The sequence below is a fragment of the Canis lupus genome, chromosome 26 (assembly GCF_011100685.1).
Source record: "Canis lupus familiaris isolate Mischka breed German Shepherd chromosome 26, alternate assembly UU_Cfam_GSD_1.0, whole genome shotgun sequence".
NCBI classification, from domain to species: domain Eukaryota; kingdom Metazoa; phylum Chordata; class Mammalia; order Carnivora; family Canidae; genus Canis; species Canis lupus.
The window spans coordinates 30399445-30425467 of NC_049247.1; the positions used below are offsets into that span (position 1 = coordinate 30399445).

The following is a 26023-nucleotide window of genomic DNA, read 5'->3' on the forward strand; positions in this document are numbered from 1 at the left end:
GCACTGCGCTCCCCGCCACCCCCGGTCTGCCCTGGCCTCGCCGGGCCGCGCTGGGCATCCGGCCCTCCTGGCCGCCGCTCAGCCTGTGTTCTCAGCCCCAGCAGCCGGCGTGGCCCGGTGCCCGGGAGCCTCGGAGGTGGCCGGCCGCAGGGCCAGGGCCGGGAGGGAGCCCGCCTGGCCACAGGGAAGCCTGCATTCCGCGTGCCGCCGACCAGGCCAAACGCCAGGACTATGCCCATGTAAAGCCACATCAGACGTCCCGCCGCGGCAGGAGGCCGTCTCCACTCAGGTGGCTGAGCCCCCGTATGGGTCACTGAAGTGGACGGCGACGTGATGCGCGGCCCGCGGGCGAGACTCGCGGGGTGAGACCCCTGGGCTGCCAGCGCCCGGGCTGCGCCGCGGGGCTGGGGAGGTGACTGGACGGCGCTGGCCTAATCTCCTGATCCAACCTGCCGGGCCTCAAGATGGAAAGGGACCTGCCGGCCAGAGGCGGGGGGCTGGGAGGAGCCTGGGTGGACAGAGGCCAGGGGGTGCCCGAGAAAGCTGGCTTCCTAGGCCAGGGAGGTCACCGGGAGGCCCGCCGAGGGCCAGGGGCAGTGACGACGCCGGGGGCTGGGGGCGAACGGGCACAGATAGAAGCCTGGCGGCCGGGCCTGCCTGTGAGGCCCGCCAGGGCTCTGGGCCAGGCACGCTCCCGTCCCTCTCCCCCGCCTGCCGCGGCCTGGCGGGGAGGGAGGCCGGGGGAGAGTTTCCGGCGGAGGACAAGGAGCCCATTGAGGCAGACAGCGGGGCTCTGTGCAGGGCCAGACCATCTTGTTTGTGCCTGACGAGGCCGGCTGGAGCGGTGCCTGTGGCCCACTGGCCCCTGGCCTCAGCCTCTGACCCGCCGCCGCCACACCAAAGAGTGGGGAGCCCCCGAGTGTAACAGCAGGGCCCGGGGGAGCAGCACAGGTCAGAGGCCGCGCCCGGCACAAGCTCCCCGCGCTGGCCTGTTCTGGGCTGCGGGGAGATCGGGGTGGGCCAAGGGGGGGCCCGGTGGACCCGATACCTAAGCGATGGGCTGAGGGTCCCGGGGGACCCACACCTGGGCTTCCAGCCGCCGCCGGGCCCGGAGCGTGAGCACAGGCCGCAGAGGGAAGAGGTCTCCCGGATCCTTTGGGGGAAGATCCTTGAGCGAGGACGGGCGTAGAGGAAGGAAGCAAAGCACAGGAGAAAAAAAAGGCACTTTATTCAGAAAGCTTTGGCCAAGCCCCTGCCGGGAGGAGCCCATCCTGGGGCACCCGGATGGGGGGCAGCCCTGCCGGGGGCCTATAAATACGTGTCCTCAGGCCACTGGAGTCGCCCCTCGGCTTCCCGCGGCACGTGGGGTGGTGGGGGGCCATCAAAACCAGCTCGACAGCTGAGGGGCCGGGGCTGGGGACGCAGAGGGGGACGTGGGGGCACAGGCCGGGCCGGGGGACGAGGCCCCCGAGGAGCAGAGACCAGCCCTCCTCCCCAGGCTCCAGTCCACCAGACGCCCGGGCGGGCCAGCGGGAGCAGCCCGGCTGCCGGAAGTAGCCCTGGGCTACCGTCTAGGAGAGGCCCCCGGCCAGGGCGCCAGGCCCCGACCAATGAGAGGCGGCCGAGGCGGAAGTGCGTCTGGCCTCAACCAATGAGAAGGCGCCCCGCCGGGCGCGCTCCGGGTCCGTGAGACGCGGTCTCCAGGCGGAACCCTCGGGTCCTCGGCCCTCGGGATCCCCGCCCGGCGGAGCCCTCGGAGCCCTCGGAGCCCTCGGAGCCCTCGGCCAAGGGGCGGGGAGGGGCCTGCTGAGCGCCCGTGGGAGCCGGAGCCGACGATACGATACGCGGCCTCCCGCCCCGCGGCTCCGGGCCGAGGCCCCGGGAGGCCGCCGCGGGCACGTCGGGCGGGCGCGGGACGCGGGGTGGCAAGCAGCGCTGCTAAGCCTGGGGAACCTGCGGGCGCGCCGGGCCGCCGCCCGCTACAGGGTGGGGGCGCCGGCCCTGCCCGGCTCGCCCGCCGCCTCCCGGCTCTTCTTGCGCGGCGGCTTCTGTATGGGGGTCTTCTTCCGGGGGGTGTCGGGCGCGGGCGCGCCGGCCGCCGCCTTCTCGGGCCCCGGGGCCTCGGGCGCAGGGCCCGCGCGCGCCGGCGAGGCGGGCAGCACCGAGCGCTTGGCCTTCTGCGGCGGCGCCGGCTTCTCCCGCGGGCCCTGCGCGCCCGGAGCCCCCTCGGCGCGGCCCAGGCTGCGAGTCTTGTCGCGCAGCTCCGCCGCCAGCAGGGAGGCGGCCTCGGGCGCGCTGCGCGGGGGGCCGCCCGCGTCCGTGGGCTCCGAGAGGCCGGGGCCGCGGCCCCGCGCCCGAGCCCGGGGCGGCGAGGGGGAGGCCAGGGCTGGCGCCTCCTCCGCCAGCCCCGGGGGCCGGGGCGTCGGGTCGCGGGCCCGGGGGCTGCCGGGCTCCTCCGGCCGCGCCGACGTGTCGCTGGGCGTCCGTTTCCTCTTGCTGGGGCTGGGCGCGGCCTCGGGTCCCGGGAGCGGCGGGGACGGCGCGCGGGCAGCGGCAGCGGCGCCGTGCTTGCCGTGGATCCAGGACACCTTGGGCTTGGTGGCAGGGTCGGGTGGAGGTGGCTTCCTGCGCTCGGGGGATGGCGAGAGAGACAGGCCCCCCGCCTCGCCCCGGGCCCGGGCCGGCCGGGCCTCGCGCCGGGCCACGCGCGCGTACAGCGCCCCGCCGGGCCCGTCCACGCTCGACGCCGACCGCTCGCTGTCCGAGGACGCGGGGAGGGGCGTCGCCTCCTCTGCGGACGCGGGCAGGGTCGCCGGCGCCTCGGCAGGGGCCGTGGGGGGCTCCGCGTCCCGGCTCTCGGCTGCGGTCTCTGCCCAGGGAAGAAGCGCCGGCGCTCAAGGCCTCCGCAGGGCGCTCGCATCTGCCTGCAGGCAAACCCCTCGCCCTTCCCCCTCGTCCTCGCCGCCCCAGCTGATGCTGTCTCCTGGCATCTAGACGCGCCTGGGGAAATCACAGCACCGGCTACAAGCCCTCGGGTGTGCTGATCTCCTGGGGCTGAAGCCCCAACCTCGGCCTGGCCTGGCACCCCTCCGCCACCACATCCCCAACCTGAGTGGCGGGGGGGGGGGGGGGGGGGGGGGCACATCATCAACTATGACTCTGGAACACCTCCAAGGAGTATTATTCCTCATCAAGAGATAAGGCTTCTGGGGAGCCGCGTGGCTCAGCGGTTTAGCGCCGCTGTTGGTTGGCCCAGGGCGTGATCCTGGAGTCCCAGGATCGAGTCCCACCTCAGGCTCCCTGCATGGAGCCTGCTTCTCCCTCTGCCTGTGTCTCTGACTCTCTCTCTCTATGTGTCTCTCATGAATAAATAAATAAAATCTTTTAAAAAGAGAGAGAAGGCTTCTAAGGCTCAGGTTAGTCACCTGCCCAAGGTCACCCAGAGGGATAGTCAAGGAAAGAGAGGCCAAGTCCAGAAAACCAGCTCCTTCCAGGTGTCTGTGGCCAAAACTCCAGGGGAAAGTGCCCCACACCCTGTAGACCATCCGCTCCTGTCTCCTCTGCCATCTACCCAAGCCCAGAACCTTCTTTATGAATGGTCTCCCTCAAGAAGTGAATCTGAGCTGGGCTAAAGACAGGAGAGCCCACCCGCCTCCCCAGACCCTACCCTAGTCCAGCACTGAGCAGCACAGAACCACTCCACAGCCTTGGCTCTGTGTCCAGCCCCCAGTTAGGAGCATCACCACACCCTTCATCCCCACGATCCCTGTCCCTCGGAGCACAGAGATCTTTCCAGCTGGAACATTTCCCTTAACTGGACAGAGGCCCAAGCAGAGCAGTACTCACCCTCGTGGGGTACGCAGTACACAGGCCCTTCATCAGTGGTGTCAAAGGAGGAAAAGGAGGCCCGGGAGGACCATGATGGCGAGGGCTGCTCCAACCCCGACGGTGGCTCCAGGAAGCTACAGTTGAGTGTGTTATCCAGGTCGTGATGGGCCACTGGGGAAGGAGGGAGGCACAGCTGCCAGGGGCCCCACCCTACCCTGGCCTGTGCCCTCACTAGCCCTTCTGCAACAAATGATGGCATAACTAAGACCAGCCCTACCCTAAGACGGTGGGTGGAACAGGCAATTCAACAGGCAGAAGATGGGAGAATGGGTGGAGGTCGACTGGTAAAAAGAGAGAAGGGGGAACAACGCAGTCAAAGGTGCAAGGTTAGTGTGTGCAGCCAGGAAGCAGAACAAGGATGGGCTGAAGTGTTGGAAAAAGAGGGCCAAGAGAACACCTGGCTGGGACAGGCCATCAGGGCCTCCAAGCCACATTCAGCCCCTGCCTTATGGGACCCAGAGAGCCTTGAAGCATTTGTATCAGCCCAAGCATGCAGTGGCAAGGGCACCCTTTGGCTCAGCCCATCTCATCAGTCTGAACTCCCAGGCCTAGCCTCCATGAATGCAGAACCCACAATGGGGGGGGGGGGATCTCAGAGGCCGGCTGGCCTGTCCCCCTTTCTTAGCTAGGATGTGGCGTCCAGCCCCCACACTTGTGTCCATAAATCCCACCTCGCTGAGTGGGCTAAGGGTTTTCTCAGCTGTCACCACCTTTACCTCCCAGGAAATGAGTCTCCCCTCCCCTTCATCTTCAGAAACAGGTGGCAAAGAGGGAGAGTCCGCTCCTGGTTTGTATCAGTGCAAACAGACGGGAGAGAAGCACCTCCCTCCAATCTGGAGTCCTGACATGGGGTGGGGGAACTGTGGGAGGAGCCTGCCCGCCTTCCAGAAGGGCCCAGAGCACTGCAGGGAGTCCAGGCGGGTGCCGGGCGGGCGCTACACGTAGCAGGGTTTCCATGCATAGGTCCCACCTACCACCACACCTCCCCACTCCTGCCCGCTGTTCACCTGCAGCTAGCGCAGTCCTGCCAGGATGTCCACACACTCGGGGTGCAATCACTCCCACTCACCGAAACAGGGCCCAAACTTCCCCGACACGCCCCCACACCTGCCTGCACACCGGAGCGTGCTGCCTTCCTTCCCGGGCTCACCGGCATCAGGAGCCCTACTTTCCGTCCCTCCCCAGACCACCCACATCAACACCCAAGGCCCGGTATGTCCTGCATCGGGGGGCGTGCCCCCAGAGACCCCGTGCCGGTATCCTTACCTACGACCTTGGGCAGCTTCTGCCTGCGGAGCGGGATCCGGGGCAGCTTCATGCTGATGCGGCTGAAGCGACCGCACAGTCGCTGCGGCGCCTTCTTCCTCCCGAGGGTGAGCTCCCTGCGGGGGCGGGGCCTGAGTGAGGGGGCGGGGCCTGCAGGGGTCGGATCCCCGCGGGAGCCGGAGCTCAGGCGCGCAGGGCCGCCCCCCACCCCCCCACCCCCCACCCCCGGCGGGGCCCCAGGCCCGGGGCGCGCGGCCGGAACCCGGGAGAGCGGGCGGCGTCGGGCCTCACCGGCGCGCGGGGTCCTTGCCGCGGCAGGCGCAGCAGCAGCCGAGCAGCGAGAGCAGCAGGCCGAGGAGCAGGGCCAGCAACGCCCCCGCGCCCATCACGCCCTTGCGCTGGTTGGTCTCTGCGGGAAAGCGTCGGGGTCAGGGCGGGCGCCGGCACCCTCGGCGTCTTCTTCAACACGATGCCCCCTCGACCACTCACCCAGGCGGCAGGCACCAGTGACCGGGTCGCACGAGTCCTCGTGGCAGCTGCAGGCCTGGGCGCAGTCGACGCCGTGGAGCCCCGGCGGGCACGTCAGGTTACAGCTGCAGGGGCACCGGGTCAGGAAGGGCCACAGCGGCCCTCCGTGACGCCTCTCGCCCTCGCCCCTGCCCCCAGACAGTCCTGGTTTCCTGTCCCCATTCTCTAGGGTTTGATGCCCACCACCGCCGCCAGGCGTACACTGGATGATCAACGTTTTGGAAATGTGTCGCAAACTAGCGGGATGGGACCTGGGGGACGCAGTGTCCACTTCTGGGCTGACTGTGCGTGAGAAGAGGGGCTGCCAGCCGGGGCTCATGGCTGTTCAGTGGAGGCCTCTGCTCTCTCGGCACAGCTCGGGGTCACCTCAACCCTGCGGTCCTCAGGAGCCCACTGGCCACAGGCTGAGCTGGTTGCCAGATCCTGCCCGGAGCGCTGGCTCCACGCCAGGGCAGGAAACTGCCCCCAAAGAGCCTGAGCATTCCCTAGCTGCGGTTCTGGAAGACGCAGTTTGAAGGGACAAGCCTAGGTCCGGTCTAGTGGGCCACCATCAACAGCACCTGGGGTCTGGCTGGATCCCTGTGCCCAGTACTACCCCCTGACCCCCTTTGGGTCCCTGGGACTCACTGGGGCCCGTGGACTCCGGGGCTGCACAGGCAACGCCCCGACTGGAAGTCGCAGTGGCCGCTGCCGCAGTCGTTGCACACAAATGCACAGTCCTCGCCGTAAGTGCCATTGCTGCACTTGGTCTCGCACCTCGGAACGCGGGGGGCGGGGCGGGGCGGAGTTAGAGGAAACGGGAGCAAAAGAACCCAAACCCCATGGTGCCCTCCGCGGAGAGCACTCGGGGATTGGCGGGGACGGGGGGCTGCGCGCGGGGGACGCATTCGGGCACGGGCTGCTGCTCACCGGTCGCCGATCCAGCCCGCGTTGCAGCGCGTGCACTTGCCAGTGACGTGGTTGCAGGCGTGCCCGTCGCGGCAGGGCGGGCAGCGGTGGCCGCACCCCTCGCCGTAGAAGCCGGTGGCGCACGGCTGGTCGCACTTGGTGCCGTTCCAGCCGGGCTCGCATGTCAGGCAGCGGCCCTCGGCCACCGTGCAAGGCTGCTGGCCTTTGCACTGGCCACATCTGGGGACGGGGCGGGAGGCTAGGCGGGGCCCAGAGCCGCCTCACCCCCCGCGCCCCTTCGGCGCCCCGCCCCCCGCCCCCCTCCCCCGGGTCAGGGGCCGCGCTTACCGGCGGCGGCAGCCCAGGCCGTAGAAGCCGGCGGGGCACGGCTCCCGGCAGTACTTGCCGCGGTAGCCCGGCTCGCAGGCGCACGTGCCGTCCACAGGGTGGCAGCGGCCGCGAAAGCACTGGCAGTAGCGCTCGCAGCGCGCGCCGAAAGTGCGCTCGCGACACTGGCAGCGGCCGCTCTGCTGCTCGCACGGCGACGTGTTGCAGGCGCACTGATTGTTGCAGCTGCGGCCCCACCAGCCTGCGTGGCACAGGCACGCGCCCGTCTGTGGGTCGCAGCGCGACGTGGCGCTGCAGTAGCACGCGCTGGCGCACTGCGCGCCCCACCAGCCGGGCTCGCAGCGACACGCGCCGCTCCGCGGGTGGCACACGCCATGCTGGCACTGGCACGCATGCTCGCAGCGTGCGCCCCAGCGCCGCGCGTGACACGTACACTGGCCTGTCACGTCCTCGCACTGCCCGTGCGGGTGGCACATACACAGCTCCTTGCAGTCGGGGCCCCAGAACTGGCGCGGGCACTCTGCAGGGGCGGGCGAGGAGGGTGTCGGGCCGGGGTGCCCGCGACGGAGCCCGGGATCCCGACAGGACGCCCCCCACCCCCACCCGCCCCGCGCGGACCCGCCCCCCACCTTTGGGGACCCTCCCTCCCGCTGGATCCCGTTCCGAGTCAGACCCCGCCCCCTCCCGGGGCCTGCCCCCTGCCGGGCGCCCTCCCGGATCCCTGCTCACTGGTGTCGCAGTTGGCACCGAAGTAGCCATGGCGGCAGCGGCACTCGCCCGGCCGCACGCACACTTCATTCTCCGAACACGTGGAGTTGCCGTCGCACACCGCTGCGGAGGAGACGGGCCTGAGCCGCCGCGTGTCCTACCCCCGCGCGAGCCGCCCTCTCCGTGTCCCTGCCCACTGCCCAGGTCCCCAGGGTGCCCCACTCACCGACCCCGCACTCGTCCCCTTGCTGCCTCCAGCCGGCGCAGCACGTGGGCTCCTGGGAGCTGCAGGCAGAGAAAGGGCGCCTGAGCCGCGCCGCCGGTCCCTGCTAGGGCTCGCAGCCACGCCCTCGCTGCCCACAGGTGGTTGTGGAGGCCCTGCCCTGTGCCAGGTACTGCTGTCATGTGGGGGGATTCCCAGCAGGGAAAGACCCATACTCCAGCCCCGCAGGGCAGACACTGGGAGGCAGCAGAGGGCGATGCCAAGAGAGCTAGCCTCCAAGAACTCCTCAGTCCCCTCCATCAGGGGTCTTCCCACCCCTCCCCATTCCACCTAACTCCTCTGTGACCCCTGCCCTGGCCAAGGAGGCCTGAGGGAAGAACCCCAGGTGTCCCAGAGGGGCTGGTGAGAGGTCCTCCAGTCTCCGTACCTGCTTAAAGGGGCATTGCTTGCAGTGGGGGCCCGGCCAGATGGGTGCTGGCATCTAGATGTGACATGACCTGGACAGCAGGGACTAGTGGGGCCAGCTGGGCACACCTGGATACCCAGTTGGCAGAGGCGCAGCCTCTGATAGAGGTGTCCACTCGGTGGAGGGGGAGGGCATACCCTGGGAGTCCTCACCAAGGCAAGGAGAGCAAAATGTGAGGGGCCCAGAGTACCAGGGCAAAGCGTGGAATGGAGGGAGGAGATATTAGAGCATCTATTTACGTGTTTTTAAAATCTTGTTTTAATTTTATTTGGTTTTACGAGGTACAAAGTGCTACCTCAGTAGGAGGTAAGTAACTAATAACTGTTATTTTTCAGGGTAGTACAGCCTCCCAAATCCTGGGCACAGAGGTCTGGAGGCCCTGCCAGAGTGACGCATACCCCTGGAGAGGGCATGTGGGGGTTGAGATGGGGTGTGCCCACATTTGGGGAGCTGAGGAGCCGGAGAAGGAACTCAGACTGCAGGTTCCTGGGTCCCGTTAGACCTAGAACTTTGCCCAGATCCTAAAGGCACATAGCAGCTATTCATACTTCAGAGAAAAAGAAGTGTGCTCCTTCAGAAGGGTCTGATCCAGAACCAGGAAGTGGTGTTGGAAGGAAGTTGGAAGAAGGCCTGAAACCCTGGTGAGTAGAACGGGCTCGGAAGGGAAAGACCGCAGGTGCCCATATCATCCCCCTCAAAATGCCACCCACCCCCTGCCATTCCCCAGCAGAGAACATCGCCACACCCTGGATGGGCTCCCACCCCACCTAAGGGGTTTGATTCTCTTTCAGGCCAAAGATAAGGAACCTTGGGAACAGGAACCATAAAATCCCAAACTGCAATGGATGGACCCCAGCATCTTTTCTACAAATGATACAGGAAACCAGACCCAAGAACACAAGCAGGCTTGGCCTAGTCATTGTTTCCAGCAACCCAGCCCCGCCACAGGACTCAGGTGCCCATCTGCAGGTAGAGCCAGATCCACCAGCTATTACCCTCTTGCCTTTCCTGCCCGTTCTGAACCCAGGTCTCTGGGTAGAGAGCCTCTGCAGGTGTCCCTCCCGTAGGGGCCCGGCCACATGGCCAGCTGGGATGGCCCTGGAAGCGCTGACCACTTTCTGCCCCGGGGCCACACAGCTTTGTAGTTAGGAGTCTGGCTTTTGGGCCACACTAAGCTATGACTTTGGGCACAGAACTTAACCTCTCTGACTTTCAGTAGAACAGGGCCCATGGGTCTGGCGGGAGTATTAAGAAAACCAAGATGTCTAGTGTTTGGCAGGAACTAAGAGCTCAGCCAAAGCTGCAGACTGTTCTCCAGCCCATGCTGTGCAGGTTCCAGGAAGCTCCTGAGTTCCCCTGGTCCCACCCCCCCACCCCCAGCATGGCTGGCACCTAGGCCCCACCCAGCAGAGCTAACACCTTCTACCCCCTGGCAGGATGGAGCCCACGTGGGTTCGGCAAGAACATGAGGATGAGCCTGTGGGACAGCTGCCACAGCCTTTCCTTCCGGGGGGGCTGGCAGAGGAGGCCAGGCTGGGGTGGCAAGCCCACCCTCTCAAGAGCTTACAAAAGTGAGATGAGGAGAAAAACGGCCTGGCACAGGGATCAGTTCCCACTCTTGAGCTAGAAGTTAGCCAGACCCTGGGGAGCCAGGCCACAGGCTGGTCCAGGTCCCTTAGCAAGCAGGCCTTGCTTCGGCCTGCCCCCTCTGGATCACTGTCATTGCAAACAAAACTGCCGCGATTCGAACCCTGTGATCCTGAACCTGGCCAGGCCAATGCAGCAAAGCACCCTGGGAGAACTGCTTGCCCCACTGTGCCCATGTCTGTCCCCATTCTCTCCAATCCAGCCTGGAGGCTCCTCTGCCTACCATGCCACTTGGGATCCCATACATCCCTGCTCTCCTCCTACCCCCCTGGACACCCTTCCTCTGGTTTCTGCCCCCCTCCTTGGCTCTGTCCTCTCCTCTCCTCTGCCCAGTCCCTCAGGAAACTCCCCGGGGCTCAGAATGCTCAGAGCCCTCCAGGGGGGCCCACCTCCCCACACCCAACTCCTAGCCTCCCCCAGCTGGAGCCTTCCCCACCTGAGGTGGTGCCATCCTTCCAGGCTGGGAGCCTGACATCCCAGAGGCATCCCCTCCACAGTGACTGGGACAGCACACACCTGATTCATGGAGAAACACGCTGCTCTCCCTTCCAAACTGGATCCACGATGGGATAAGCCACTTCCTCCTCTGCCCCAGCCTTGTGAGAGCCACCCTCACTCTCCCTGGTTTCTCCTGACTGACTTCCTAGCTGGTTCCCCCTTTTGCCCTCCTGAGCCAAGTTCATCTGCCAGCTGGCAGCCAAACCGGGTCAGATCCCACCTCTCCTTTGTGCAACACCCCTGGGGGGTCCCATGACCTTCAAAGAAGAAGCCCAGGTCCTCAGAGCAGTGGGCAACCTGCTGTGGCCTGCCCACCCTCATTCTTTGGCCTCTCCTCCACCATCCCCCTCCCAGGCGCTGCCCAGCCCACATGGCTCTTTTCTGTGCTTCCAGAAGCCTTCCTTTGCACTGAGAGCCTTGCCCCCAGACACCTTCTCTCCTGCGGCTCTCTGCCCACACATTACCCCTCAGTGGGTCTCCCCAGAAGACCCTAAAGGACACAGCACTCCCCACTGAACACTTCCTCCCCAGCACTCGCTAGATGTCAGATGACTTGCTGGAAGGCTCCTCCACTGGGGGGGACGGTGGTATTTGTCTCTGCCGCTGTATGGCTACACCAACCACAGGCCTGGCACACACAGTAGGTGCATGGGGTTTTACTGGTTGAGTGTATGCCCCCCTCTTCCCGTCCTCCTGACTCTGAGCCCCTGGTGGGAGCCTTGGAAGGGTAATGGAAGAAATGGCCCAGTCCCTGGGTGGGGAGTGCCCAGAAAAGCTGTCCTTCCCAGAAACCGGGGGCTCCCATAATCACAATCACCCCGTCTCCACTCCACGAGGGGGGGTACCACCCCCAACCGCATTTGACATTGGCCGAGGCAGGCCCAGGGAGGCTGAGCGGTTTGTCCCGGTCCACCCAGGTGGGAAGGGGTGGCACCAGGATGGGGCTCTGGGCTACCGAACAAGGCCACCCCGCGGGGCGGGGCGGGGGCAACGGGAGCGCAGGCCGAGGCTGCCGACGGCTCGCGCCCGCCCCCGGATCCCGGCGCGGAGCCCCACCGGGGAAGGAGCGCCGAGGCGGAGACAGGCGGCCGCGATCGCGCCCTCCCCCTCTCCAGGCGCGGCCCCGCCCGCCGCTGCCACTGCATTCCTGGGGCCGGGGAGGCCCGGGAGGCGGCGGCGGCGTCGATGTGAAGCAGATGGCGGGCCAGGCCGGCCCCCGCCCCGGAGGCGGGGCTCGCGGTGGGGAGGGGTCTGCGCGCCTCGGGATCCGAGCTCGGAAACCCCGCGCGGCCCCCTCGCAGCCCCTTGTCTGCGGCGGCCGCCGAGCCCCCGGACGCGGCCTCCCAAAGCCCTGCGGCTCGGGGCGCCTCGACGGGACCCGGCCCGGGGCCCCGGGGCCGCCTCTCCAGCTGCCCGAGCTTCCCGCCCGCCCGGCGCCACCCCCCACCCGCCCCGGCTCGCGCCAAGGCACCCCCAAATGCCGGCTCCTGGGCCCCGGGCGCAGATGCCCTTGACCTCGCCGTGGCCTCTGACCGGCCGACCAGGTCCCCCGAGCCCGGCGGCCACGCCTGGGGGCCTGTCCTCCGCTCTTCCCCCGCGCAGGGTCTCGGGCCCGCGGCTCCCCGGCGCGGCCTGCCCGCTGCCCGCACCTCGCGGAGCCCCACGTCTGCGCGCCCCGCCGCGCACCCAGCCTGCCCCCGGGAGTCCCACCTCCGTGGGACCCCGCGCACGTCATTGTCCCCCCGGATCCCGCCTCTGGTCCGCTGTGAGCGCGGCGGCTCCGCGGCGCCCAGCTCCATCACCACCCTCCTCCCACCCGCGCCCACGTCTAAGGCACGAACCCGAGCTTCGGAGCCGCGCCGGCCTGAGATTCGCCGGCTCCCTGCTCGCAGCAGCGCCGCTCCACCTCCCCTCGACCCTCGCGCCCCTCCGGGCTCGAGCCGCACTCGCGCCGGGGCCTTTGCACATGCCCTTCCCGGACTTCTCCCTGCGGCCTCCGCAGCCCGCGGGGGGCTCCGCTCCCTTAGGTCTGGAATCCCAGACGCCGCGCGTCACCCCTCGGGGCGCCCACTGCGCCCGGTTCTCCCCTCCTGACTCCGCGTGCGGGGTATCCTCGGATGCACCGTCGTGGCCCGGCGCCCAGGCTCGGCCTGGAGAGGAGTCGGCGAGGGCGGCGGGAAGGACCGAGCGCTTAGCCTGGGGAGGTCCCGGACGGCCCCCGCCCCGCGGCCCTGGCGCCCCCGCGGCCCCCTCCCCCAGCCCGGCCGGGCTCCTACCCGGGCGCGCGGCACACGTTGCGGCCGCGCGGGTTCAGCTCCTGGGGCGCCGCGGGGCCGGGCAGCAGCCAGAGCAGGAGCAGCAGCGGCGGCAGCGGCGACGGCGGCCCCCCGGCTCCCCGGCGCCGCGCCGGCCCGGCCCCCCGGGGCCCTGCGCCCTCCATGCGGCGGGCCAGGCGCGGGGCAGGCGCGGGGCGGGCGCGGGCGCGGGTGCGGCCGCAGCGAGAGCGGCCGGAAGCGGAGTGCGCGGCCGGGCGGGGGGCGGCAGGAGGGGCGCCGGGCCGGGCAGGAAATTCCACATCGGCTCCCTGATCCCGGGCCAGCCGCGGCCGGCCAGGCGGCAGCGCCCGCCCCGCGCGCCAGACCCCACCCTCCGGCCGCGCCGCCGCCCCTCCGCGCGCCCCCGCCCCCACGCGGCCGCTCGCAAACTTGGGGGCGAACTTGGAGGCGGCCCGCGGAGCGCTGGGAGAGGGAGGGGCGCGGGGGCCGCGCGAGGAACCCCCGGCCCCGGAGCCTTTCCCGTCGCTCTCCAGACAGCCGCGGGGGAAGCCGCCCCTGCGCGCCCAACGCACGGCCAGGCCCGGGGCGGGAAGGGCGGTGGGGGGCGAGAACGCGACGCACCGAAGCTCTCGGGTCCCCAGCGCCTCGGAACCGGCCGCGGGAGGGCGGCCGCAGACGGCCCAGGTCCGGGCCGAAAGTAGGCCCGGGGTCCCCCGCGCGAAGCCCAGTCCGAGCTGGGCCGGGAGGGTGGCCCCTCAGGCTCCCCTCTGTGCAGCCGGGGCTTGCAGAGGACGCCCAGCAGGATGCTCGAGGCCTCTGGGCACCTGAGCCCTGGGCGGCTCCGCGGAAGGAGAATGGCCCAGCGGTGGGCTCGGATACAGGCGGCGGGCAATGCAGGTGGGGGCCGAGGCCGAGGGAGGAGGCCGGAGAACCCCAGCGGCAGACTCTGCAAACCTCCTCCAGGGGAGGAAGAGAAGCCTGGGAGAGAGGTTGTACTCAGAAGGCTGTTGGATCACCAGAAGTCAAGGTCCAGAGGGTGGAGTCAGGGGTGGGGGGCTCCTGCAGCAGGAAGAGTGGGGTGACAGCAGAGAGCAGAGCAGTGGCGGCGGTGGGGGGAGGGGAGCAAGGTTGAGAGGAACAGGGTTGGGGGGGCAGGGAGGAAGAGGAACCCAGCCTGGGAACAGAGGAGGTGCCAGTGCTCTGGGACACACACCCAATCCTAGGGACCATGGAGCGGGAAAGGCGGGCAGGCCGGGGTAGGGAACACGAAGCCGGGCATCCAGGTCCCAGCAAAGATGAACTTGTCTTTTGTTAGAGTTGGGAGCTGGTGGAAAGACTGGAAGACCGGCGCAGGGAGAGGGCACCTGCCATCTCTGGGAGGGGTGCATACAGGCTCCCCGAGGAGGAGGGAGAGGTGATGTCCTTCCTCAGTGGACCTGGAGATGGTCAGAGTGGAAGGTGGCCTGAAGGAGGGGCTTGGAATAACTGCCTGAAAGGCCAAGCTGTGGACATCACCAGGCTGGCTGGGCCAGAGGCCTGTCCAGGGCAGGTGGGTGAAGGGAGGAGCCGAATTGGGAACTTTGAAGGTTTGGGGCCTCCCTCAGCCATGCGGGTTCAGGAGGGAGGCCTCAAGGCAGGCAGCAGCTGGGCAGATGGAAGGGGAAGTCGCAGCCCGAGATCACAAATGCAAATACCTCTTGGGGACAAGTAAACAGGCCAGCCACTTGTGGGCAGCTCCGCCTGGGCACGGCCCTGACCTCACAGCGCCCTCCCAGTGCCGGGGCCCTTCCCAGGAGGGGGCATAGACGGACTGTCAGCAACAGAGGCCCAACAGAGGGCCCTGGCGCTGCAGGGCCTGCCCAGCAGCCTGTGGCAGCCCAGCTCCGGGCTTTAGGAGTTCATGGACAGGTGTCTCAAATTCCATCACCTTCTTTCCCTTTCCTCAGAACTGCTTGCCACGCCCAAATTCCCTCCTCTGTGAAGGCAGCTGGATGATGCCCACACCAGGACCTCATGAATGTCTCAAATCTCTACCTACCGCATCCGGGTATCACCCAGAGCCGTCTTTCTAATCACATCCAGCTGCCTCCCACTGCTCGCAGGACTGTCCCCAGCCTCATCTCACTCAAGACTCACAGTCCTCAGGGCCCCTGGGTGGCTCAGTCAGTTAAACATCTGCCTTCAGCTCGGGTCATGATCCCAGGCTCCTGAGATTGGGCTCTGTGTTGGGCTCCCTCCTCTGCGGGGAGCCTGCTTCTCCCTCTGCCACTCCCCCTGCTTGTGTTCTCTCTCAAATAAATACATAAATAAAATATTAAAAAAGAAAGAAGTCTATCTTAAAAAAAAAAAAAACCCACAGTCCTCCACATGTGTCCCATCATGGCCACCTCCCCACTGATGGCAAGTTCAGGTCGAATGCAGGGCCCGTGTCTGTCCCCCGATCAGGAGACTAAGTGTGGGTGAGTGACGGTCCACATGGCTGGCCTGGTGCCAGGTGAATATCATGATGAGGAAGCTGTGAGTTCACAGGCACCCACAGACAACCACACAGACACGCCACAGGGGTCTGCAGCCTGGGCCACCTAGCTGGTTCCAGCCAGGATGGCTTCCAGGGGGACCTGAGAGGGTGAGGGTTTTGCAGGCAGAAAGGGCTGAGCCCCGAGCTGAGTGAGGGCATGTGGGCAGGGCCTGAGAGCCTGCCAGGCTGGAGAGCCCAGGCTGCCTAGGTCCTGAGACAAGTGCTGGGAGGGGGTAGCCTGAATGCCTCCAGGCTGGAGGGTGGCAGGACTCCTCTCAGGTCTCAAGCCTACCCCACCCCATGCCCATGGGGCCTCACAGGCCCTCCTTCCCCACCCTGTAGAGCACAGGTCTCTTACAAAGCGGTGGCTGCACCTTGATGGCTCTGGGTGGGGGATTACACCAGCAAGCCTGGGACACGCCGCTGGAGGGGGGTGGGCATTTCTGGTGCTTCTCCTTCCCAGAAACCCTGGGGTCTGCAGGAACTGCCGCCTTGGCCTGCTGGGTATTAGTAGAGACCAGAAATGCTGGGTCCTTATTGTGAGACCCTTAGCAGGGGAGATGATGCTAAAGAACGTGGTCACTCTGTCCCCTTGGAAGTGACCCACTAGGGTCAACAGTGGGATTGCCACCTGAGGTATAAGTGCATGATGTCTCTTTGGGGTTGCAGAGTGGGGCCATATTTTTGCAGGGAACTCGAGCCCCAAGTGACAGATAGGAAGATCATACACATGGTCCTGAGGGGCAGACAGCAACTTCCACTAGCCTCACACCACACCCCAAAGTCCTTAGGGTATCTGGACCCTACCCCCTTTCTCCTCCCACAAGCAGCTTACACTGCCCCTCTGTTCTCCTCCATCCATGACAGAGTGCCAGCTGCCACAGGCTCTGGGCAAGACACTGGGGTACAGAAAGAAGACCAGTTGTCCTCATGCTCTCTGCCCAGGAGACTTGGGAAGTCACAGATCATCCGCAGATTGCTCTCTGCTGTTGGGAGTTTGCAAGAGCAGAAGCTGCGGCAGATGGGAGGGTGTTCAGGTGGAAGCTCTGCTGTGCAGAAGCAAAGTAGGTGCTAGAAGCCCAGCCCATTCACTGGTGGCCCCAAGGTTGCCATCCACTGAACCAGCGTGACCCTTGAGATGATGTGCTAAGAACTCAGCTAGTGAACCTAGAGGAAATGCAGTTCCCCTTCCCACCTCTGTGCACACTCAGATCCAGCAAACAGGGAGGAGCCTATGGCGACTAGACCTCCCTCCCCAGACATGGGGCTGGGCTTTACTTGGGGCCACGAGATGGAGCTAGACTGAGGTTCAGAGAAGAGCACCCCACCAGGGAAGGCCGGGTGACCACCTGTCAACAGACCAGGGTGGGTTTTCAGGTTTCCCAGTAACAGCCCTGCTAGCTGGGGGTGTACTGTGCTTTTCCCTCCTCCGATGGGGGCTCCTGGCCTGCCACTGCCTCTCAGCAGTTGATCCCGGAAGCCAGTGCTTCTCATGGGGCAGCCTTGCACAGGCTGTGAACGGATGGTGAGGCCACGGCCACAGGAAAACATTCACACCTTTTGTAAGATGATTTATTTCATTTATCAACAACATGGGGTCAGAAAAGCCCAGCTGCAAGGGACCTTTTTACTACTAGAGCCAGTCTTGGGCAACTCTGTCTCTCTGTTCCCTCTCCAGGCCTCGGGAGCTCGGCAGCCCCTGGATGCCAGGCAGGCGACGGGCTCACTCCACTCCCTCCCTGCCCATGGAAAGGGGCGCAGTGTGCCTCGGCCCCCTCACCCACGGGGCCAGTCCCCAGGTCCCTTTGGAGAAGGGTGCCTTCTCAGCCCAGCAGGGACTAGAACCAGGGATTGGGGAGCCAAGACAGCTGGTGACGCCATGCCCCGTCCAAGCTGAGGTGGAGTGGGCCCGGTAAACTCCTCCAGAGAACCAGGGCCCTTCACAAGCATTCCCCATTGTAGGGTGATCACAGCCACAGATCTGCAGAGCCCCCCAAATACAACTGTAGATTGGTGTGAAGGATGGGTGGCAGGAGCTGGCAAGCAGGCACTGCCAACAGGTGGGACCGCCTGAGGGCCCGCTGCCCTCAGAGCTCCCGCCACCTTCCCTTCTGACACCAGGTGCTGGAGCCCTAGTCCTCGCTTGAGTTGTCAAACTCCTCCCAGTCAGACACGCTCATCACCTCGGAGGCAAAGTCCGGGTCAGCCTGGCTGCGGTCCGGAGTCCCACGAGGCGGCTCGAGGAGCAGGGAGCGGGGCAGGGTGAGTACGCAGGCTGCCAGGCCTGAGATGGAGTTGTCCAGTTGCGGGCCCTCCTCCCAGCAGTCCTTCTCCACGTCATAGATGTGCACGTAGCCCGTGCGGCTGCCACGGTTGTGTGAGCGGCCACCCAGCACATAGATCCTGGTGTCCAGCACAGCAATGCCAGGCTCGCCGTGGCCGGCCGGGAGTGGGCAGACAGATGACCACTGCCCGGATGTGCAGCTGTAGCAGGCCACCTGCAAAGCCAAGGTCAGAGTAAGGCTGGGCACCTGCTGGGATGGAGACTGCCAGGCCGCCGGGGCCAGATGGGCAGGGCAGCACTCTTGGCCAGGCCCTGGGTTCAGACCAAGACTGAGGGGCACGGCCAGGCTGTGTGTAAACCTGGCTCCCCTGGAGGAAGAGTTTGGGGCCTGCATCAAAATATCCTGTCCACGGACCAGGCTGATCCTCTGTCCTGCCTTCAGGAGCCTCAGCCAGCCTGTGGCTCCAGGTGTGTGGCACACAGCGGGCACACCGGCATGCTCTTCTCTAAGGCCTGAGATTCTCTCCTCTCCACAAGACTGACTGACCAAAGACACGGACCCCAACTAACTCCCTCAGAGCACCCAACACCAGGGAGAAGTGCTGATAAAATGTGTAAATAGTTAACTTGCTGACTAGTGATGACCATCAACATTCTCACATCTCCAAAATTACCCCAAACAGTAAACAAACATATGGGGAAATGTCTGACCTTTTTTTAATCTAAAAAATGTAAAATCGGAGTTAAATTTGTCCCTGACAACTACCAGCCACGGGGGGGGGGGGGGGATCACAAGACCCAGTGCTGATGAATGTGTAATGAAGCCATTTCATGGGTGTCTGTTTGTCTGCCATTCCAGGAAGGGTATTTGACAGTATGTATTAAGAGCCCCCCAAATCTTATTTTTTTTAATTTAATAGTACATTTGGTTTTCTAGCTGTGGTAGGCAGAAAAATGACTCTCCAAAGAAGTCCATGTCCTAAAATCTCTAAAGTTGTGTTACTTTATATGGCAAAAGGGACTCTGCAGACAAGCGTAAGGGTATGGACCTCGAGGTGGGGAGGGTATCCCGGACTTTCTGGGTGGACCCATCTAATGGCACAAGTCTTTGAAGGCAGAAAGGGAAAGTCTAACAGGAGAGAAGAGAAGTTAGAAGGACAACCTGCTGTAGCTGGCTGAGGACGAAGCGGCCTCATGCCAGGGAATGCAGAGGCCTCTAGAAGTCAAGAAGGGCCTTTAGCTGACAGTCAGCAAAGAAAGAGGGACCTCAGTTCTGATAACCCGAGTGAGCAAGGAGTCAGATTCTCCCCTAAGGCCTCTAAAAAGGACAGATTCCAAAAAAAATAAAAAATAAAAAAAAATAAAAAAATAAAAAGGACAGATTCCCTGATGTCCCCAGATTTTATCACAGTGAGACCACACTGGACTTAGGACCTACAAAAATTAAGAATACACTTATGCGGCGCCTGGGTGGCTCAGTTGGTTAAGTCTGCCTTTGGCTTGGGTCAGGATCCCGGGGTCTCTGCTCACGCCTGCTTCTCCCTCTCCCCCTCCTTGTGCTGTCAAATAAACAAATAAAATATTTTTAAAAATAATAAAAAGAATGTACTTATATTGTTTCAAGTTATTAAGTTGGTGGTGATTTGTCATGGCCACGATAGGAAACTGATCCACGAGAGCCGAGGGGTTCTCACCACTCAGAGCCTGTTAAAACAGACTGCTGAGCTCCACCCCTGGAGCTTCCAATTCAGTGGATCTGGGATAGGACCTGAGAACCTACATTCTAACAAGTTCCCAGTGATGCGGATGCTGCTGTTCTGGGACCGCACTTTAAGCAGAGCTCTCACCTAAGAAAACAATCCAAAATACCTGAAACACACTACAAAGTAAATATTATTTATGTTACTTGGAATAGCTAAACTTTGGACCAATCCAAATGATGCACCAACATGACAGGATTCTGCATGGCCACTAAGATGGGGCAGTGGCTACGGAAATTGTGTATTAAACTGGAAAACAGCCACCACAAACTTTAGCCAGAAGCAGGAGAAAGCTCTTTACCTACAACGAGGGGGAAACCACGCACAGAGAGGACTAAAGAACAGTGGCACCAAGTAGGATTATGGGCACTTTTCTTCAGCCTTACCCATTATTCAAAGGTTCTGCAATTCGGTTATACTAACTTTATAATTGATGTTTTCAATAATAAAAACAAATGAAAGTACCCTGCCTCATACTATAAAGGTGGATACATGTCATCTGTCCAAACCCAGAAAATGTACACCACCAAGAGCAAACCCTGGTGTAAACTGTGGTGTTGGGGTAAGAACATGTCACCGTGGGTTCATCGATTGCAACAAATGTCCCACTCTGGTGGGGAAGACCATGTGTGCAGGGATGAGGGTATACGGGAAATCTCTGCACTTTCTGTTCAATTTTGCGGAGAATCTAAAACCACTATAAAAAATAAAGGCTACTTAATAAAAAGCCAGACATGTGGCACATAAATTTTCATCCAAAACAATTGGAAGGGATGGGAAGAATATGTGTGGGGTGGCCCAGCTCTGCTCACCTGGTGCACATCCCTCCTGTAGCCAGCGTCATTGTTGCTACCCCCGATCACGTACAGCTTGTCCAGGAGGGTAGCCATGCCGTGCCAGGCTCGCCGCACGGGCCCATCAGCCAGACTGTGCCAGGTGTTGCTGTCTGGGTCGTAGCAGTGCGTCTCCTTTAGGTAGTCTTCCCCTCTGCGGCCACAAGTAACGTACATCTTCCCCTCCAGCGTGGCGCCCGCGTGGGCATATACCTGCATGGGGCCACCAAGAGAACCAGGGATGGCTAGGAAGGAGGCAAGAGGGCCACGAGGGAAGACAACCAGGAGCCTCATGGAAGCCACTCATACCCCACAGTTGCTCTGTGCCTCCTGGTATCCCCAACTTCTTCCTCACATCCTGCTGAGAATACTCCCTGATTCGGTCCGAGTCATTCACCCTGACCTTCCCCTAAAAGGGGATGGGTCTACGGACCCAGAGATAACTCTGAGCTTCTATGAAGGGGAGAATGGAATCTCTGTCTCTCTCTTGCCCCTAAGGGAGACATCTGCATGGGGGGCTCAAAACAATCAAAGCACAGCCTTGAGAGCCAGTCACAGGAGGAGGCAGCACTTCTGGGAATATCTGACCCACCCTCAGTGGTCTGCACCTTTCCCCAACTCCCAGTACCAGCCAATCTTCCAGGCCCACTGACCCCACTTTCAAAATCTGTTCACAAACATCCAGCAGTATGGTGAGAAGAGTAAGATGCAAATTCAAACACAAAGATCAATGCCATTTTAGTGATGGTTATTTGTGGAGGAAGAAAATATACCACCCTGCTATCGACTTTGGTCCTCAGACTTTCAAGCGCACCCTGGCAGGGGGTCTCCTCCTTGCTTAGGCAGCTAGACCCCTCACACTGGTCCCTACTGCATCCAGGACCTCCTCTCTCATATCCACTTGTTCAACCCACCCCAAGCAAGGCTTCCGCGCATGGGCCCCAAGGCAGAGCACTATGTTTTTTGGGGGTAGAGGAGGTGTGGAAGCTCTGGGGCTTGGGTTACAGAGCCAGCCACCAACACTCGGGCTATGTGGTGACACAGCAAAGGGCTGGAGAGGTAGACAGGGTGGAGAACAGGGGACAGAGCAGTTCACAGGACATAAACCAAGGGCTTGAGTTTTTTCTCATCAATGTGGGGGTCTGGGGAGGTCTTGGTGTTTAGGTTTTTTGGTTTTTTTTTTTTTAATTAAACTTTTCATTTTGAAGTATAGACTCACATGTAGTTTTAAGAAAATAATACAAATGCCATGTACCCTTTACCCAGGCCCCCAGTGATATGAGCTGGTACAACTCCAGCCCAACGTGACTCTAGTACAACCAGGATGCTGACACTGACACAGTCAAGACACAGGACACTTCCATCTTCACTAGGATGCCTCCTGTTGCCTTTTTTTTTTTTTTAAAGATTTTATTTATTTATTCATGAGAGAGAGAGAGAGAAAGGCAGGCAGAGACACAGGCAGAGGGAGAAGCAGGCTCCATGCAGGGAGCCTGACATGGGTCTCAATCCCGGGTCTCCAGGATCACGCCTCGGGCCAAGGGCGGCGCTGAACCGCTGAGCCACCCGGGCTGCCCCATGTTGCCTGTTTGTAATCACACCCACATCCCCCCTGCCCCAAACCCCTTCTTTAATCCCTGTCAACCACCAATCTGTTTCTCCATTCCTATAATCCTGTCATTTCAAGACTGTTACATGAATGGAATCATGTAACCTTTTGAGACAGGCTTTCTATGGTACCTCTATGTTACCTAGACTGTTGCTCATATGTGTCCATAGTTCACTTTTATTGCTGAGTAGAATTCCATGCTACAGTTTGCTTAGCCATTCACCTGTTAAAGGACATCTGATTTGTTTCCAGTTTCTGGCTATTACCAATAAACCACTATGTTTGTGGTACAGAGTTTTCATTTTTCTGGGATAAATGCCCAGGATGGCAACTGCTGGGTTACATGGTAGTTGGAAGTTAACTATTTAAAGACATTGTGAAATTCTTTCCCAGTGTCTCTGTGCCAATTTGCATTCCCATCAGCCATGTATGAGCAACCAACCTACCTCCTCTGCAGCCCTGCCAGCACTGAGTGTTGCCACTAGTTTTGTTTTTGTTTTTTTGTTTTTTTTTAGCTACTCTAACAGGTAGTTTTCTCACTCTGGGTCTAAATTGCACTTCCCTAATGGCTAATGATGTTGAACATCTTCTCATGTGCTTGTTTGCCATCTGATAACCCCCTTCTTTGTTTTGATGAAGTCCCATTTATTGATTTTTCTTTTTACGGCTCATGCTTTGGGGGTCAAGTCTAAGTACCTGTTGCCCAGTCCTACATCCCAAAGATTTTCTTCTACTATTTTCCTATAAACACTATTTAGCTTTATATTTTCGAGCTAAGCCCATAAACCACTTTGAGTTAATTTTTGTATAAGGTATGAGGCTTGGGTCAATGTTTCTTTCTTACAGATTCCAAGACTCTCATATAATTTGTTGAAAAATTATCTTTTCTCAGTTCAATTGCTTCTGCACCTTTGTAAAAAAAATCAGATGGACTGGGATGCCTGGGTGGCTCAGCATTTGAATGCCTCCCTTTGGCCCAGGGCATGATCCTGGAGTCCCGGGATTGAGTCCCACATCAGGCTTCCTGCTTATCTCTCTGCCTGTGTCTCTACCTCTCTCTGTGTCTCTCATGAATAAATTAATAACATCTTTTTAAAAAAAAATCAGATGGTCTTATTTGTGTGGGCCTATTGTGGATTCCCCATTCTGTTGCACTGATCTTTGTGTCTATCCCTCTGCCAATAACACAGTGGTAAATCCTGCAGCTAGGTAGTAAGTCTTGAAATCGTGTAGACTTATTCTTCCCACTTTATTTACAAAATTGAGGTATTCTAGATCCTCTGCACCTTTCCATGTAAATTTCAGAACAGTCTCATCTATATTTACAAAAACTGTTGCTGAAATTTTGATATGAATTGAGTTAAACACCATGTATCAATCTGGGAAGAATTGACATCTTTTTTGAGTTTTCCAATCCATGTACATAGTATGTCTCCCCACTTATTTACATTTTATTTCCTTCATCAGCATTTTATTATTTTTAGCATATACATTCTTTTAAGTGTTATTAAATTTATACCTAAGCATTTCATTTTTAGGAGTCATTATAAATAGCATTCTTTTTCATTTCAGTGTCCACATGTTCATTGCTAATATACAAAAATGCAATTAATTTTTGCAGGTTTGTCTCATATACTACAATCTCACTGAACTCACTTATTAGTATATGTGCTGCCAAAGTGAGTACTGAACTCACTTATTAGTCCTAGGAATTTTTTTTTTTTTTTTGGTAGATCCCTTTAAGACTGTATGTATGTATGTATTTATTTGAAAGAGAGAATGTGTACACAGGGGGTGGGGCAGAGGAAGGAGGAGAGAGAACCTCAAGCAGAATCTGTGTTGAGCATGGAGCCAGACATGGAATTCGATCTCATGACCCTGAGATCACGACCTGAACTGAAATCAAGAGATGGACACTTAACCACTTTAGCCACCCAGGTATCCAGGCAGATTCTTTTAGATTTTAGACAACTGTTTCATCTTTAGGGTTAGTTTTATTTCTTCCCTTTCAATATGAATGATTTTCTTTTCTTGCCATACTTCACTAGCTAGACCCTCCAGGACTATAATGAATAAGAGTGGTGAGAGCAGACATCCTTGCCCTGCTCCCTACCTCAGTAAAAACATTCAACTCAGTCTTTAACTATTATTATTATTTTTTAAACATATTTTTCTTTTTTTAAAGACTTTTATTTATGCATGAGAGACATAGACAGAGAGAGAGGCAGAGACACAGGCAGAGGGAGAAGCAGGCTCCATGCAGGGAGCGTGACGTGGGACTCGATCCTGGGTCTCCAGGATCAGGCCCTGGGCTGAAGGTGGTGCTAAACCGCTAAGCCACGGGGGCTGCCCTCTTTAACTATTAAACACAACATCAGCATTAGGATTTTTATATATGGTCTTCATCAGGTTGAGGAAACTCATTTCTATTCTTATTTTTTGAGTTTGATCATGAATAGATGCAAAATATTGTCAAATCCTTTTTCTGCTTTGATATGATTATACGATTTTTTTTTTTTTTTTTTTTTTTTTAAATTTTTTATTTATTTATGATAGTCACAGAGAGAGAGAGAGAGAGAGAGAGGCAGAGACACAGGCAGAGGGAGAAGCAGGCTCCATGCACCGGGAGCCCGACGTGGGATTCGATCCCGGGTCTCCAGGATCGCGCCCTGGGCCAAAGGCAGGCGCTAAACCGCTGCGCCACCCAGGGATCCCTGATTATACGATTTTTAACATAGTGGATTATACAGATTAAATTTCAAATATGGAACTAGCCTATCTACTATCTCTGTAACCAACTCCATTTGTTCATTTCTTTTATCAAGGGGGGATAATTCTATTTGCTAATATTTAGTGAAGGATATTCATATGTATATTTATGGGAGACTTATCTTTTTTTGGTACTGTCTTTGTCTGGTTTTGCTATCAAGTTAATATTAACCTCATAAGATGAACTGGGAAATATTCTTTCCCCTTCTATTTTCCAAAAGAAAAACAAAAACAAAAACCCCCGCAGAACTGAAGTTAACTTTTCTTTAAATGTTTAGTAGAGGGCGGCCTGCGTGGCTCAGTGGTTTGGCGCCGCCTTCGGCCCAGGGCCTGATCCTGGGGACCCGAGATCGAGTCCACGTCGGGCTCCCTGCATGGAGCCTGCTGCTCCCTCTGCCTGTGTCTCTGCCTCTCTATGTCTCTAATTAATAAATAAATAAAATCTTTAAAAACATTTAAAAAAATGTTTAGTAGAATTCTTATTAAAACAATCTAGACCTGGACATTTCTTTTTGGGAAGTTTGATTTCCTTTTTTTCTTCTTTTTTAAAATATTTTATTTATTCATGAGAGGCACAGAGAGAGGCAGAGACATTGGCAGAGGGAGAAGCAGGCTCCTCATAGGGAGCCCAATGTGGAACTTGATCTCAGGTCCTCAGGATCAAGCCCTGAGCCAAAGGCAGACGCTCAACCACCGAGCCACCCAGGCGTCCTGGGAAGTTAGATTTCCTTAAAGGTAGAAGGCTATTCAAATTATCTATTTAGTCTCGAGTCAGTTGTGTTAGATTGCATTTTTTGAGGAATTCATCTATAATCAAGTTTACATGATTAAGGTTGTTCATAGTATCCTCTTCTCATCCTTTCTATGTCTACAGGATTTGTAGTAATGTCCTATTTTATTCTTGATATTTTAAATTGTGACTTCCCCTTCTAGAATTTGTCAATTTTATTTACCTAAAGAACCAGTTCTTTGTTTCGTTGATTTTCTCTACTATTTTTCTGCTTTTAACTTCACTGATTTCTGTTCTTTAATATTTCTTCTGCTTGGTTTGGCTTTATTTCACTTTTTTTTTTCCAAGTTCTTAAGCTAGGAGCTTATACTATTGATTTGAGGATTTTTCTTCTTTAATGTATGCTTTTAGTGTCACAAATTTCTCTCTCAGCACAGCTCTAGTTGTACACCACCAATTCTGACATGCTGCCTTTCCATTTTCATTCACTTCAAGGTATTTTATTATTCCCCTTTGACTCGTGGATTATTTAGACATGTGTTGTTTAGTTTCCAATTGTCTGGAGATTTTCCTGTTAACTTTCTGTTGGTAACTCCTAGTTTGAATCCATCTGAGACAGAGAACACGCTGAGGATTTCAATTTTTATACAATGATTGAAATTTGCTTCCCATTGGTGTTACCGGCTATCAGCCTCTTTACTTACAAGTCTGAGACATACGAGGCAAAAGGAAAACCCAGGGAACACATTACTGCATGGTATTCCCCACTTCCTCAGATCCCTGG

The 26023-nt window shown here is 59.1% G+C and overlaps 2 protein-coding genes and 1 long non-coding RNA gene across 5 annotated transcripts in view; 1 reads left to right on the forward strand and 2 right to left on the reverse strand.

Annotated features, from left to right (window-relative positions):
• Nucleotides 1-1979: 1979 nt before the first annotated feature.
• Nucleotides 1980-12900, reverse strand: SCARF2 (scavenger receptor class F member 2). 2 transcript variants are annotated; one of them, XM_038575931.1, is made up of 11 exons: nt 12737-12900; nt 7853-7911; nt 7648-7749; nt 6919-7438; nt 6592-6810; nt 6310-6438; nt 5644-5747; nt 5446-5563; nt 5155-5270; nt 3847-3999; nt 1980-2869 (listed from the first exon to the last, which is right to left on the reverse strand). In XM_038575931.1, the coding sequence occupies exons 1-11, from the start codon at nt 12898-12900 to the stop codon at nt 1980-1982; spliced, it is 2574 nt and encodes an 857-aa protein (XP_038431859.1). The 2 variants fall into 2 exon arrangements, with proteins under 2 accessions (XP_038431859.1, XP_038431860.1); XM_038575932.1 differs by lacking the exon at nt 12737-12900 and adding an exon at nt 8864-9660.
• Nucleotides 12901-13165: 265 nt separating this feature from the next.
• Nucleotides 13166-15000, forward strand: LOC119866100. 2 transcript variants are annotated; one of them, XR_005379026.1, is made up of 3 exons: nt 13166-13763; nt 14052-14285; nt 14683-15000. It is a non-coding gene; the product is annotated as an uncharacterized LOC119866100 (long non-coding RNA). The 2 variants fall into 2 exon arrangements; XR_005379025.1 differs by having other exon boundaries at nt 13166-13725.
• A 1810-nt stretch (nt 15001-16810) lies between these two features.
• Nucleotides 16811-26023, reverse strand: part of KLHL22 (kelch like family member 22) — a 39624-nt gene continuing 30411 nt past the window's right edge. The window contains exons 6-7 of the mRNA XM_038575937.1: nt 20111-20344; nt 16811-17752 (exon numbers count right to left, since the gene is read on the reverse strand). Coding sequence (XP_038431865.1) covers nt 17387-17752; nt 20111-20344 — 600 coding nt within the window. The 3' untranslated portion in view covers nt 16811-17386. The remainder of the gene's footprint in view (nt 17753-20110; nt 20345-26023) is intronic.

Excerpts from the sequence above, each read along its gene's own strand:
- SCARF2 (XM_038575931.1), bottom strand. The coding sequence starts at position 12,900 with ATGGAGGGCGCAGGGCCCCGGGGGGCCGGGCCGGCGCGGCGCCGGGGA. Across the intron at positions 4,000-5,154 it reads GAAGCTGCCCAAGGTCGTAG|TGGCCCATCACGACCTGGAT; the intron begins GTAAGGATACCG and ends CTCCTTCCCCAG. Across the intron at positions 2,870-3,846 it reads GTACTGCGTACCCCACGAGG|AGACCGCAGCCGAGAGCCGG; the intron begins GTGAGTACTGCT and ends TTCCCTGGGCAG.